General features: G+C 44.2%; 1 protein-coding gene across 1 annotated transcript in view; it reads right to left on the minus strand.

The window, feature by feature from the left end:
* Window positions 1-8901: 8901 nt before the first annotated feature.
* The window catches only part of maml3 (mastermind-like transcriptional coactivator 3), a 261744-nt gene continuing 254758 nt past the window's right edge, over window positions 8902-15887 (minus strand). The window contains exon 6 of the mRNA XM_071408226.1: window positions 8902-15582. Coding sequence (XP_071264327.1) covers window positions 14459-15582 — 1124 coding nt within the window. The 3' untranslated portion in view covers window positions 8902-14458. The remainder of the gene's footprint in view (window positions 15583-15887) is intronic.

A 15887-nucleotide genomic window follows, 5' to 3' on the forward strand; every position in this document is an offset into this window, starting at 1 on the left:
GTATAGAGAGGAAGAGGAAGGTGAATATACTGTAGAGAGGAAGAGGAAGGTTAATATACTGTATAGAGAGGCAGAGGAAGGTGAATATACTGTATAGAGAGGAAGAGGAAGGTGAATATACTGTATAGAGAGGAAGAGGAAGGTGAATATACTGTATAGAGAGGAAGAGGAAGAGGAAGGTGACTATACTGTATAGAGGAAGAGGAAGGTGAATATACTGTATAGAGAGGAAGAGGAAGGTGAATATACTGTATAGAGAGGAAGAGGAAGGTGAATATACTGTTGAGAGAGGAAGAGGAAGGGGAATATACTGTATAGAGAGGAAGAGGACAGTGAATATACTGTATAGAGAGGAAGAGGAAGGTGAATATACTGTATAGAGAGGAAGAGGAAGGTGAATATACTGTATAGAGAGGAAGAGGAAGGTGAATATACTGTAGAGAGGAAGAGGAAGGTGAATATACTGTATAGAGGGGAAGAGGAAGGTGAATATACTGTAAAGAGAGGAAGAGGAAGGTGAATATACTGTATAGAGAGGAAGAGGAAGGTGAATATACTGTATAGAGGGGAAGAGGAAGGTGAATATACTGTATAGAGAGGAAGAGGAAGGTGAATATACTGTAGAGAGGAAGAGGAAGGTGAATATACTGTATAGAGGGGAAGAGGAAGGTGAATATACTGTAAAGAGAGGAAGAGGAAGGTGAATATACTGTATAGAGAGGAAGAGGAAGGTGAATATACTGTATAGAGAGGAAGAGGAAGGTGGATATACTGTATAGAGGAAGAGGAAGGTGAATATACTGTATAGAGAGGAAGAGGAAGGTGAATATACTGTAAAGAGAGGAAGAGGAAGGTGAATATACTGTAGAGGAAGAGGAAGGTGAATATACTGTATAGAGAGGGAGAGGAAGGTTAATATACTGTATAGAGAGGAAGAGGAAGGTGAATATACTGTAAAGAGAGGAAGAGGAATGTGAATATACTGTATAGAGAGGAAGAGGAAGGTAAATATACTGTAAAGAGAGGAAGAGGAAGGTGAATATACTGTATAGAGAAAAAGAGGAAGGTTAATATACTGTAGAGAGAGGAAGAGGAAGGTGAATATACTGTATAGAGAGGAAGAGGAAGGTGAATATACTGTATAGAGAGGAAGAGGAAGGTGAATATACTGTATGGAGAGGAAGAGGAAGGTGAATATACTGTAGAGAGAGGAAGAGGAAGGTGAATATACTGTATAGAGAGGAAGAGGAAGGTGAATATACTGTACAGAGAGGAAGAGGAAGTTGAATATACTGTAGAGAGAGGAAGAGGAAGGTGAATATACTGTATAGAGAGGAAGTGGAATATGAATATACTGTATAGAGAGGAAGAGGAAGGGACAGTGAATATACTGTATAGAGAGGAAGAGGAAGGTGAATATACTGTAGAGAGAGGAAGAGGAAGGTGAATATACTGTAGAGAGAGGAAGAGGAAGGTGAATATACTGTATACAGAGTAAGAGGAAGGTGAATATACTGTATAGAGAGGAAGAAGAAGGTGAATATACTGTATAGAGAGGAAGAGGAAGGTGAATATACTGTATAGAGAGGAAGAGGAAGGGCCAGTGAATATACTGTATAGAGGTAGAGGAAGGTGAATATACTGTAGAGAGAGGAAGAGGAAGGTGAATATACTGTTGAGAGAGGAAGAGGAAGGTGAATATACTGTAGAGAGAGGAAGAGGAAGGTGAATATACTGTATAGAGAGGAAGAGGAAGATGAATATACTGTATAGAGAGGAAGAGGAAGGTGAATATACTGTATAGAGAGGAAGAGGAAGGTGAATATACTGTATAGAGAGGAAGAGGAAGGTGAATATACTGTATAGAGAGGAAGAGGAAGGTTAATATACTGTATAGAGAGGAAGAGGAAGGTGAATATACTGTATAGAGGGGAAGAGGAAGGTGAATATACTGTATAGAGAAGAAGAGGAAGGTTAATATACTGTATAGAGAGGAAGAGGAAGGTGAATATACTGTATAGAGAGGAAGAGGAAGGTGAATATACTGTATAGAGAGGAAGAGGAAGGTGAATATACTGTATAGAGAGGGAGAGGAAGGTGAATATACTGTATAGAGAGGAAGAGGAAGGTGAATATACTGTATAGAGAGGAAGAGGAAGGTGAATATACTGTAAAGAGAGGAAGAGGAAGGTGAATATACTCTATAGAGAGGAAGAGGAAGGTGAATATACTGTAGAGAGAGGAAGAGGAAGGTGAATATACTGTATAGAGAGGAAGAGGAAGGTGAATATACTGTATAGAGAGGAAGAGGAAGGGACAGTGAATATACTGTATAGAGGAAGAGGAAGGTGAATATACTGTATAGAGAGGAAGAGGAAGGTGAATATACTGTATAGAGAGGAAGAGGAAGGTGAATATACTGTTGAGAGAGGAAGAGGAAGGTGAATATATTGTATAGAGAGGAAGAGGAAGGTGAATATACTGTATAGAGAGGAAGAGGTAGGTGAATATACTGTATAGAGAGGAAGAGGAAGGTGAATATACTGTATAGAGAGGAAGAGGAAGCTGAATATACTGTATAGAGAGGAAGAGGAAGGTGAATATACTGTATAGAGAGGAAGAGGAAGGTTAATATACTGTATAGAGAGGAAGAGGAAGGTGAATATACTGTAGAGATGGGAAGAGGAAGGTGAATATACTGTATAGAGAGGAAGAGGAAGGTGAATATACTGTATAGAGAGGAAGAGGAAGGTGAATATACTGTATAGAGGGGAAGAGGAAGGTGAATATACTGTAAAGAGAGGAAGAGGAAGGTGAATATACTGTATAGAGAGGAAGAGGAAGGTGAATATACTGTATAGAGAGGAAGAGGAAGGTGGATATACTGTATAGAGAGGAAGAGGAAGGTGAATATACTGTATAGAGAAGAAGAGGAAGGTGAATATACTGTAAAGAGAGGAAGAGGAAGGTGAATATACTGTAGAGGAAGAGGAAGGTGAAAATACTGTATAGAGAGGGAGAGGAAGGTTAATATACTGTATAGAGAGGAAGAGGAAGGTGAATATACTGTATAGAGAGGGAGAGGAAGGTGAATATACTGTATAGAGAGGAAGAGGAAGGTGAATATACTGTAGAGAGAGGAAGAGGAAGGTGAATATACTGTATCGAGAGGAAGAGGAAGGTGAATATACTGTAGAGAGGAAGAGGAAGGTGAATATACTGTAGAGAGAGGAAGAGGAAGGTGAATATACAGTATAGAGAGGAAGAGGAAGGTGAATATACTGTAGAGAGAGGAAGAGGAAGGTGAATATACTGTATAGAGAGAAAGAGGAAGGTGAATATACTGTAGAGAGAGGAAGAGGAAGGTGAATATACTGTAGAGAGGAAGAGGAAGGTGTATATACTGTAGAGAGGAAGAGGAAGGTGAATATACTGTATAGAGAGGAAGAGGAAGGTGAATATACTGTATAGAGAGGAAGAGGAAGGTGAATATACTGTATAGAGAGGAAGAGGAAGGTTAATATACTGTATAGAGAGGGAGAGGAAGGTGAATATACTGTATAGAGAGGAAGAGGAAGGTGAATATACTGTATAGAGGGGAAGAGGAAGGTGAATATACTGTAGAGAGAGGAAGAGGAGGGTGAATATACAGTATAGAGAGGAAGAGGAAGGTGAATATACTGTAGAGAGAGGAAGAGGAAGGTGAATATACTGTATAGAGAGAAAGAGGAAGGTGAATATACTGTAGAGAGAGGAAGAGGAAGGTGAATATACTGTAGAGAGGAAGAGGAAGGTGTATATACTGTAGAGAGGAAGAGGAAGGTGAATATACTGTATAGAGAGGAAGAGGAAGGTGAATATACTGTATAGAGAGGAAGAGGAAGGTGAATATACTGTATAGAGAGGAAGAGGAAGGTGAATATACTGTATAGAGAGGGAGAGGAAGGTGAATATACTGTATAGAGAGGAAGAGGAAGGTGAATATACTGTATAGAGGGGAAGAGGAAGGTGAATATACTGTATAGAGAGGAAGAGGAAGGTGAATATACTGTATAGAGAGGAAGAGGAAGGTGAATATAATGTATAGAGAGGAAGAGGAAGGTCAATATACTGTAAAGAGAGGAAGAGGAAGGTGAATATACTGTAGAGAGGAAGAGGAAGGTGAATATACTGTATAGAGAGGAAGAGGAAGAGGAAGGTGAATATACTGTATAGAGAGGAAGAGGAAGGTGAATATACTGTATAGAGAGGAAGAGGAAGGTGAATATACTGTAGAGAGAGGAAGAGGAAGGTGAATATACTGTAGAGAGAGGAAGAGGAAGGTGAATATACTGTATAGAGAGGAAGAGGAAGGTGAATATACTGTTGAGAGAGGAAGAGGAAGGTGAATATATTGTATAGAGAGGAAGAGGAAGGTGAATATACTGTATAGAGAGGAAGAGGTAGGTGAATATACTGTATAGAGAGGAAGAGGAAGGTGAATATACTGTATAGAGAGGAAGAGGAAGCTGAATATACTGTATAGAGAGGAAGAGGAAGGTGAATATACTGTATAGAGAGGAAGAGGAAGGTGAATATACTGGAGAGAGAGGAAGAGGAAGGTGAATATACTGTAGAGATGGGAAGAGGAAGGTGAATATACTGTATAGAGAGGAAGAGGAAGGTGAATATACTGTATAGAGAGGAAGAGGAAGGTGAATATACTGTATAGAGGGGAAGAGGAAGGTGAATATACTGTAAAGAGAGGAAGAGGAAGGTGAATATACTGTATAGAGAGGAAGAGGAAGGTGAATATACTGTATAGAGAGGAAGAGGAAGGTGGATATACTGTATAGAGAGGAAGAGGAAGGTGAATATACTGTATAGAGAAGAAGAGGAAGGTGAATATACTGTAAAGAGAGGAAGAGGAAGGTGAATATACTGTAGAGGAAGAGGAAGGTGAAAATACTGTATAGAGAGGGAGAGGAAGGTTAATATACTGTATAGAGAGGAAGAGGAAGGTGAATATACTGTATAGAGAGGGAGAGGAAGGTGAATATACTGTATAGAGAGGAAGAGGAAGGTGAATATACTGTAGAGAGAGGAAGAGGAAGGTGAATATACTGTATCGAGAGGAAGAGGAAGGTGAATATACTGTAGAGAGGAAGAGGAAGGTGAATATACTGTAGAGAGAGGAAGAGGAAGGTGAATATACAGTATAGAGAGGAAGAGGAAGGTGAATATACTGTAGAGAGAGGAAGAGGAAGGTGAATATACTGTAGAGAGGAAGAGGAAGGTGTATATACTGTAGAGAGGAAGAGGAAGGTGAATATACTGTATAGAGAGGAAGAGGAAGGTGAATATACTGTATAGAGAGGAAGAGGAAGGTGAATATACTGTATAGAGAGGAAGAGGAAGGTTAATATACTGTATAGAGAGGGAGAGGAAGGTGAATATACTGTATAGAGAGGAAGAGGAAGGTGAATATACTGTATAGAGGGGAAGAGGAAGGTGAATATACTGTAGAGAGAGGAAGAGGAAGGTGAATATACAGTATAGAGAGGAAGAGGAAGGTGAATATACTGTAGAGAGAGGAAGAGGAAGGTGAATATACTGTATAGAGAGAAAGAGGAAGGTGAATATACTGTAGAGAGAGGAAGAGGAAGGTGAATATACTGTAGAGAGGAAGAGGAAGGTGTATATACTGTAGAGAGGAAGAGGAAGGTGAATATACTGTATAGAGAGGAAGAGGAAGGTGAATATACTGTATAGAGAGGAAGAGGAAGGTGAATATACTGTATAGAGAGGAAGAGGAAGGTTAATATACTGTATAGAGAGGGAGAGGAAGGTGAATATACTGTATAGAGAGGAAGAGGAAGGTGAATATACTGTATAGAGGGGAAGAGGAAGGTGAATATACTGTATAGAGAGGAAGAGGAAGGTGAATATACTGTATAGAGAGGAAGAGGAAGGTGAATATACTGTATAGAGAGGAAGAGGAAGGTCAATATACTGTAAAGAGAGGAAGAGGAAGGTGAATATACTGTAGAGAGGAAGAGGAAGGTGAATATACTGTATAGAGAGGAAGAGGAAGAGGAAGGTGAATATACTGTATAGAGAGGAAGAGGAAGGTGAATATACTGTATAGAGAGGAAGAGGAAGGTGAATATACTGTAGAGAGAGGAAGAGGAAGGTGAATATACTGTAGAGAGAGGAAGAGGAAGGTGAATATACTGTATAGAGAGGAAGAGGAAGGTGAATATACTGTAGAGAGGAAGAGGAAGGTTAATATACTGTATAGAGAGGCAGAGGAAGGTGAATATACTGTATAGAGAGGAAGAGGAAGGTGAATATACTGTATAGAGAGGAAGAGGAAGGTGAATATACTGTATAGAGAGGAAGAGGAAGGTGACTATACTGTATAGAGGAAGAGGAAGGTGAATATACTGTATAGAGAGGAAGAGGAAGGTGAATATACTGTATAGAGAGGAAGAGGAAGGTGAATATACTGTATAGAGAGGAAGAGGAAGGTGAATATACTGTTGAGAGAGGAAGAGGAAGGTGAATATACTGTATAGAGAGGAAGAGGAAGGTGAATATACTGTATAGAGAGGAAGAGGAAGGTGAATATACTGTATAGAGAGGAAGAGGAAGGTGAATATACTGTATAGAGAGGAAGAGGAAGGTGAATATACTGTATAGAGAGGAAGAGGAAGGTGAATATACTGTATAGAGAGGAAGAAGGTGAATATACTGTATAGAGAGGAAGAGGAAGGTGAATATACTGTATAGAGAGGAAGAGGAAGGTAATATACTGTATAGAGAGGAAGAGGAAGGTGAATATACTGTATAGAGGGGAAGAGGAAGGTGAATATACTGTAAAGAGAGGAAGAGGAAGGTGAATATACTGTATAGAGAGGAAGAGGAAGGTGAATATACTGTATAGAGAGGAAGAGGAAGGTGGATATACTGTATAGAGAGGAAGAGGAAGGTGAATATACTGTATAGAGAGGAAGAGGAAGGTGAATATACTGTAAAGAGAGGAAGAGGAAGGTGAATATACTGTAGAGGAAGAGGAAGGTGAATATACTGTATAGAGAGGGAGAGGAAGGTTAATATACTGTATAGAGAGGTAGAGGAAGGTGAATATACTGTATAGAGAGGGAGAGGAAGGTAAATATACTGTATAGAGAGGAAGAGGAAGGTGAATATACTGTATAGAGAGGAAGAGGAAGGTGAATATACTGTATAGAGAGGAAGAGGAAGGTGAATATACTGTAGAGAGGAAGAGGAAGGTGAATATACTGTAGAGAGAGGAAGAGGAAGGTGAATATACTGTATACAGAGGAAGAGGAAGGTGAATATACTGTATAGAGAGAAAGAGGAAGGTGAATATACTGTAGAGAGAGGAAGAGGAAGGCTGAATATACTGTAGAGAGGAAGAGGAAGGTGAATATACTGTGGAGAGGAAGAGGAAGGTGAATATACTGTATAGAGAGGAAGAGGAAGGTGAATAAACTGTATAGAGAGGAAGAGGAAGGTGAATATACTGTATAGAGAGGAAGAGGAAGAGGTACAGTGAGACAGGAATGGAAAGAGAAAGAATGAGAAAGTGAGAGAAATACATGCAAATACAGGGTGGGAGAGAGAAACAGGAAGTGAACAAGAGACGGAAAGGGAGCGAGAAAGAGAAAGTGAATGAATGGTAGAGAAGGAGCATCAGTATGGTTTCTCTCTGTCCCTCTATAATGTATAGAGAGAAAGAGAAAGTGAATGATTGTAGAGAAGGAGCATCAGTATGGTGTCTCTGTCCCTCTATATTGTATAGAGAGGAAGGGAAAGTGAATGATTGGTAGAGAAGGAGCATCAGTATGGTTTCTCTCTGTCCCTCTATACTGTATAGAGAGGAAGAGGAAGGGAAAGTGAATGATTGGTAGAGAAGGAGCATCAGTATGGTTTCTCTCTGTCCCTCCAGGAGGACAGAGACATTGATTCATGATTATTATCATCTTCAGACTGAATTAAGGCAGCGCTGATCTTTAGCAGATGTAATTTAAAGGATGTAAATGACTTCTCACTCAGAGTGCCAGTATTTAATTCCGGGGAAAGCATGACTGTGTAGCCTGTGTGTGCACATCCTCAACCTCAACATAGTCATTATAGAGAAGGTGAATACGGAAACAAAATGAACGTTTGCAGTGAATCTCTGGTAGTTCAGTTGGTCGTGTGTTTCTTGGTTCTAACAGAACATGTTTGTGTTTTACGTAAAAGCAATGAACAAAGGGGTTCCTACAAGACTCACACAACACTACAGAACCACAGAGGACAGGGGTCCTCGTCTGGCTCGGTCGGTAGAGCGTGGCACTTGAAACGCCAGGGTTGTGGGTTCGATTTCCACGGGGGGGACCAGTACGGAAAAACATACAAAAATGTATCCACTCACTACTGTAAGTCTCTCTGGATAAGAGTCTGCTAAATGACTTCCTACTGTAAGTCTCTCTGGATAAGAGAGTCTGCTAAATGACTCACTACTGTAAGTCTCTCTGGATAAGAGAGTCTGCTAAATGACTCACTACTGTAAGTCTCTCTGGATAAGAGAGTCTGCTAAATGACTCACTATTGTAAGTCTCTCTGGATAAGAGAGTCTGCTAAATGACTCACTACTGTAAGTCTCTCTGGATAAGAGAGTCTGCTAACTGACTCACTACTGTAAGTCTCTCTGGATAAGAGAGTCTGCTAAATGACTCACTATTGTAAGTCTCTCTGGATAAGAGCGTCTGCTAAATGACTCACTACTGTAAGTCTCTCTGGATAAGAGAGTCTGCTAAATGACTCACTACTGTAAGTCTCTCTGGATAAGAGCCTCTGGTAAATGACTCACACGTAAATGTTGTACTCTCACACATAAACCACCAGACGGAAGACGTTATATTAAATATGATCAGCGAGAACATTCTCTCTTTATTTGTATCTTTTTAGAAAAACAAGTGTTTTGTTTTATTTTTTTTTGTAATTGTCTTGTGTTAACATTTTCAGAATTCTGTACAGGATAAAAAGAAATAATCACGGCTTTTAGGTACAGAGTCAAAATCTCAAACTAGAAAATAAAAATAAACTTCAAAATCAACATTAGAAGAAGTGTACAATAGAAATGAGTAGTAAGACCGGCCTAGCTCCGATGGGTTAGCAGTGGAAACTAATTACGGAAATAAAAATACTCCTCTATTTTTAATAAAAACAAACGGTCATTTCTTTACAGAGTAGAGACGAGTATTATCTGATGTAAAAACATATTTACAAATAGCCATTATTTCTGGGATATATGTTTGGTGGTGGTGGTGGTCACCTGTACATCAGCACCAGTACACGGAAACAACTCAAACTGGAAAGAGAAAAAGGACAACAGTTAACCACAATAAATGATATTAATGATTAATAATGAAAAATTACGTCTACGTTTGACTTGGTCCCGGAAATAATGCCTGTACCACAAACACCACCCTATTCCCTATCTAGTGCACTACTTTCGACCAGGGCAAATAGAGCTGTAGTGCACTACTTTCAACCGGGGCCCATAGGGAATAAGGTGCCATCGGGGATACAGACAATGATATTTGGAGGAAGCTTCTTTTTTTTGTTGTTGGAAGGGAAATCCTTCACTTTGACAAAGAGGACCAAAAGTCAAGGGTCGCGACCTTACGTGACCTTTAGGATCCATAACACTGACCAGGAAGTGTTTAATTCTCACCCTTCACACTCGACGGTAGCCCCCTCTGAGTAGGACGAAGTTACGCCCCTTAGACACTGATCTAAGATCAGTTTTGTGTTTGTCCTCTCCCAACAGGGAAGGTTAGGGTTTGAGGATGGGAAACTGATCCTAGATCTCCCTTTAAGGGATACTCTGACCTGGAGCCGGTCTTTCTCACAACACTACAGAACCACAGAGGACAGCCTACATTCCCAAAATATAAAATAAAAACAAAACATTTAGCAAAACTATTTCATGGGCGTTTTACCAACCGTAGCTGTGCTTTGGAGAGAGGTCTTTTAACTCACTTAGATACACAAAAACGATGTGTATATTTGACAGAATATAAGCAACAGCATTTGTGTGGTTGCTATGGCGAGGCAGTGAACTAAACATGGGGTTAGTTAGGACTAGTGGAAGGCTTTTTGGCTGGTTTGTTGACATGACACAATTCTCATGTTCTCATGACATTGACGTTTAGAGAAGCCTGGGGGGCAAACCTGCCTCTTTCTCCGCCCAACATCTCACCGCTGGGGGGGGGAAAGGGGGCAAACACTGGTAGTAGTGTAATTGTACTAGCCACCACCACAACCTGGTTCTAAACCTCTCCATCTCGTTAGGGTTGGAGGTCTGTAGGCATCTCTCTTCACAGTCAAACAGTTCATGGTTGCAACACATCGAATCAACAGAGCTCAGATTGCCTCATTCATCAACAGCTGTTTGTATGTAGGCCTACTAGACTAAAGCAACAGAGAACAGAACAGAGCTCAGATTGCCTAATTCATCAACAGCTGTTTGTATGTAGACCTACTAGACTAAAGCAACAGAGAAGAGAACAGAGCTCAGACTGCCTCATTCATCAACAGCTGTTTGTATGTAGGCCTACTAGACTAAAGCAACAGAGAACAGAACAGAGCTCAGATTGCCTAATTCATCAACAGCTGTTTGTATGTAGGCCTACTAGACTAAAGCAACAGAGAAGAGAACAGAACTCAGATTGCCTCATTCATCAACAGCTGTTTGTATGTAGGCCTACTAGACTAAAGCAACAGAGAAGAGAACAGAGCTCAGATTGCCTAATTCATCAACAGCGTTTTGTATGTAGGCCTACTAGACTAAAGCAACAGAGAAGAGAACAGAGCTCAGATTGCCTAATTCATCAACAGCGTTTTGTATGTAGGCCTACTAGACTAAAGCAACAGAGAACAGAACAGAGCTCAGATTGCCTAATTCATCAACAGCTGTTTGTATGTAGGCCTACTAGACTAAAGCAACAGAGAACAGAACAGAGCTCAGATTGCCTCATTCATCAACAGCTGTTTGTATGTAGGCCTACTAGACTAAAGCAACAGAGAACAGAACAGAGATAGTATGCATTGTGTTGAAGGTAAAGGTAACTGTAAAAAATAACATTTCATTTCAGACCAATTCGGGAAGCAATTAGAATTTAAAAAAATCAATAAACACAAGTACAAAGAAGAAAGGACAGAAAACATATCCGAGGGCCTCCAAGATGGCCGACAACGGTTGTTAGTTTCTATTTCAAATGAAGTCACTTGTGGTGCTTGAATACATTCAATGCCTAGCTAATCCTTTTGCTATACGTCTTTTTAATCCATTTATATATAATTGATAATAACACAGACAGAGGATGATGTTATGTTGTTGCCACTAACTCCCTTAACTGCCTGACTGACTGACTGACTGACTGACTGACTACAATCTACTTCTCCTTTCAGCCGTCGGGGAGTGGTGTGTGTGTGTGTGCGCTGTGTGTGTGGCGTGTGTGTAACAGCTACCACAAACAGGAAATGAAGAGAAGCTCGGCTCAGAGAGAGAGAGAGAGAGAGAGCAGGCCGGTTGCTTAGCAACAGGACCGTGGGGGCGACCACACAGCGCCTGCGCTAAATACCGCCACAAAAGAAGAACGCAATCTGTTTTGTTTTGATGTTGTCACAGTTACACACAGCAAGACGAACAAACCAACGAACGCAGACAAAAAACAACTCTCTAGAGAGGAGAGAGGGAGAAAGTGGGGAGGGAGAGAGGGAGAGAGAAAGAGTGGGGAGGGAGAGAGGGGAGGGAGAGAGTGAGGGAAAGAGTGGAAAGGGAGGGAGAGAGGGGAGGGAGGAAGAAAGAGTGTGAAGGGAGGGAGAGAGGGAGGGAAAGAGTGGGAAGGGAGGGAGAGAGGGGAGGGAGAGAGGAGGGAGGGAGAGAGGGAAGGGTGAATAGAAGAGTGGAACAGGGAAGAAATGGGAGTAGAGAGAGAGGGAGAGATCTCAACCACTTCTCAGACAGAGGTGACAGCTCTCTTCTGAGCTCTGATGGCTGTCACAGAAGTGGGTTGACGTGACGGTGTGTGTGTTTATCTCCTTGTCTGTCTGTCTGTCTGTCTGTCTGTCTGTCTGTCTGTCTGTCTGTCTGTCTGTCTTTCAAAGGGACCTGCATGTGTAGAAATGCTACGATCACACGCCATCACACACAGCATGAATATAACGTGGAGGGATAGATGTGAAACCTGTCAGACTCAATCCAATAACCCAGGTATCCAAGAAAAACTAATACTGGAAAAATAAATATATATTTTCTACCCCTATATTGAAAAACAAATATTAAAAAGATTCTCCCCTGTTTGAGAGCTTGTAGTCAGTCTCCTGTCTCTCTCTCCTGTCTTGTAGTCAGTCTCCTGTCTCTCTCTCCTGTCTTGTAGTCAGTCTCCTGTCTCTCCTGCCTTGTAGTCAGTCTCCCGTCTCTCCTGTCTTGTAGTCAGTCTCCTGTCTCTCTCTCCTGTCTTGTAGTCAGTCTCCTGTCTCTCCTGCCTTGTAGTCAGTCTCCTGTCTCTCCTGCCTTGTAGTCAGTCTCCCGTCTCTCCTGTCTTGTAGTCAGTCTCCTGTCTCTCTCTCCTGTCTTGTAGTCAGTCTCCTGTCTCTCCTGCCTTGTAGTCAGTCTCCCGTCTCTCCTGTCTTGTAGTCAGTCTCCTGTCTCTCCTACCTTGTAGTCAGTCTCCCGTCTCTCCTGTCTTGTAGTCAGTCTCCTGTCTCTCTCTCCTGTCTTGTAGTCAGTCTCCTGTCTCTCCTGCCTTGTAGTCAGTCTCCCGTCTCTCCTGTCTTGTAGTCAGTCTCCTGTCTCTCCTGTCTTGTAGTCAGTCTCCCGTCTCTCCTGTCTTGTAGTCATTCTCCCGTCTCTCTCCTGTCTTGCAGTCAGTCTCCTGTCTCTCCTGCCTTGTAGTCAGTCTCCCGTCTCTCCTGTCTTGTAGTCAGTCTCCCGTCTCTCCTGTCTTGTAGTCAGTCTCCTGTCTCTCCTGTCTTGTAGTCAGTCTCCTGTCTCTCTCTCCTGTCTTGTAGTCAGTCTCCTGTCTCTCCTGCCTTGTAGTCAGTCTCCCGTCTCTCCTGTCTTGTAGTCAGTCTCCTGTCTCTCTCTCCTGTCTTGTAGTCAGTCTCCTGTCTCTCCTGCCTTGTAGTCAGTCTCCTGTCTCTCCTGCCTTGTAGTCAGTCTCCCGTCTCTCCTGTCTTGTAGTCAGTCTCCTGTCTCTCTCTCCTGTCTTGTAGTCAGTCTCCTGTCTCTCCTGCCTTGTAGTCAGTCTCCCGTCTCTCCTGTCTTGTAGTCAGTCTCCTGTCTCTCCTACCTTGTAGTCAGTCTCCCGTCTCTCCTGTCTTGTAGTCAGTCTCCTGTCTCTCTCTCCTGTCTTGTAGTCAGTCTCCTGTCTCTCCTGCCTTGTAGTCAGTCTCCCGTCTCTCCTGTCTTGTAGTCAGTCTCCTGTCTCTCCTGTCTTGTAGTCAGTCTCCCGTCTCTCCTGTCTTGTAGTCATTCTCCCGTCTCTCTCCTGTCTTGCAGTCAGTCTCCTGTCTCGCCTGCCTTGTAGTCAGTCTCCCGTCTCTCCTGTCTTGTAGTCAGTCTCCCGTCTCTCCTGTCTTGTAGTCAGTCTCCTGTCTCTCTCTCCTGTCTTGTAGTCAGTCTCCTGTCTCTCCTGTCTTGTAGTCAGTCTCCCGTCTCTCCTGTCTTGTAGTCAGTCTCCTGTCTCTCTCTCCTGTCTTGTAGTCAGTCTCCTGTCTCTCTCTCCTGTCTTGTAGTCAGTCTCCTGTCTCTCTCTCCTGTCTTGTAGTCAGTCTCCCGTCTCTCTCTCCTGTCTTGTAGTCAGTCGCCTGTCTCTCTCTCCTGTCTTGTAGTCAGTCTCCCGTCTCTCTCTCCTGTCTTGTAGTCAGTCGCCTGTCTCTCTCTCCTGTCTTGTAGTCAGTCTCCTGTCTCTCTCTCCTGTCTTGTAGTCAGTCTCCTGTCTCTCTCTCCTGTCTTGTAGTCAGTCTCCTGTCTCTCTCTCCTGTCTTGTAGTCAGTCGCCTGTCTCTCTCTCCTGTCTTGTAGTCAGTCGCCTGTCTCTCGTGTCTTAACCTATCAGCCCAGTTGACACACTGCTAAAGGGTTGGGTTTAAAACATGACCCAAAAGGACAACAAAACCAAATTCACTTCCCTTTCTTGAATGATATTTCACAACCACCAGACCGCGTTTACCGTTAGAGGCCTTTTAAATACCGTGACAGTACACACAGGTGCACACACACACACACACATAAATACACAACACAGAACTCATCTTCTTGTCCGTTCATGCTTTACAAAACAAAACATGGCGACTGTCCGTCTGTCTGTCCAGTTCTCTCGTCTCAATAAAGTTTTCCCCACGCAGTTTGTCGTTAGTCCCTCCAGTAAAAACTCCCCAGTACATTTCCAGCTCTGCTATTGGTTGGGGAAGAACTCTTCCATCCAACCGTCACTTGAGTCCAAGTCCGCCCCTGTCCCGTCGGCCAATCCGAACCCCCCGCCCGACGGCGCCACCTGCCCGCCACCGTATCCATAAGATGACAGGTCCTGACTAGACGTCCTCTGGTAGCCCTGAGGCTGACCTCCGACCCCTCCTTGTCCCACATACCCTCCTCCACCCCCACCCCCAGGGCCAACCCCCATCGCCGGCCCCTGTCCAAAGGCCCCCATGTTGGGCACGCCCTGGCCCATCACCCCCTGTCCCGGCATTACCATGGGTCTGGGCTGGTTGGTCCTGGGCTGTCCTGGTCCAGCCATGTGAGGGGTAATCATGGGCCCGGCCATGCCCGCCGCAGGGTTCATAGCCCTGGGGTCCATGGGCTGGCCCTGACCCATAGCCTGGGGGTGGGGGTGTCCCTGTGGGTGCCCAGGGAAGTGTTGCTTGGCCAGGCGTGGGTGTGGAGGCTGTTGACCCGGCTGCATGGAGCCGTAGCCCCCCTGGGCCGAGCCAAAGCCCACCATATCACCTGTAGTCCTGCCTGGTCCTCCCACCCCTCCTGGCCCTCCCATCCCCTGGAGGGACTGCCCCTGCTGGGGAGGCCACCCTCCCATCCCTCCCTGTGGTCCTCCTCCTCCCGGTCCTCCTCCAATTCCCAGCATGCCCTGCAACCTCTGGGCCTGGGCTTTGGCGTTGGGCGGGCCCTTGAGGGGCTGCTGGGACATGGAGTTCATCATCATCCCCTGTGGTCCTCCGTATCCTCCTCCACCTCCAACCCCTCCTCCTGCCTGCCTCTGGGCCTGCGCTGCTGGGTTGTGTCCTGGTGGAAGACCCATGGAGGCCTGGACGCTTTGGTTCTGTTGGTGCTGCTGCTGCTGCTGCATCATTTGGCTCATGGAGGGGTTGAGGCTGTAGAGGGACTGCTGGCCGGATCCCTGCCCGCCGTAGGGGAGGCCCATGTCGGGTTGTGGACCCACCGAGCCCCCTGGGATGCCCTGGTTCATCTGGACCATCTGCTGGTTCTGTTGTTGTTGTTGGAGGAGGCGGGTGGCGCGGATGTTCTGGATAGCCTGGCTCCTCACCGCCATCTCCTGGGGTGTTCCTGGTGGGACAGAAAGGAAAGAGGAGAGGTTAGAGGTGAGAAAGAGAGAAGCAGAAAGGAGAAGAGAGACAGGAGGGGAGGAGAGAGGACAGGAGGGGAGGAGAGAGAGAGGACAGGAGGGGAGGAGAGAGAGAGGACAGGAGGGGAGGAGAGAGAGGGGACAGGAGGGGAGGAGAGAGAGAGGACAGGAGGAGAGGAGAGAGAGAGGACAGGAGGGGAGGAGAGAGAGAGGACAGGAGGGGAGGAGAGAGAGAGGACAGGAGGAGAGGAGAGAGAGAGGACAGGAGGGGAGGAGAGAGAGAGGA

This window comes from Salvelinus alpinus, chromosome 6 (genome assembly GCF_045679555.1).
Source record: "Salvelinus alpinus chromosome 6, SLU_Salpinus.1, whole genome shotgun sequence".
Lineage (NCBI taxonomy): Eukaryota > Metazoa > Chordata > Actinopteri > Salmoniformes > Salmonidae > Salvelinus > Salvelinus alpinus.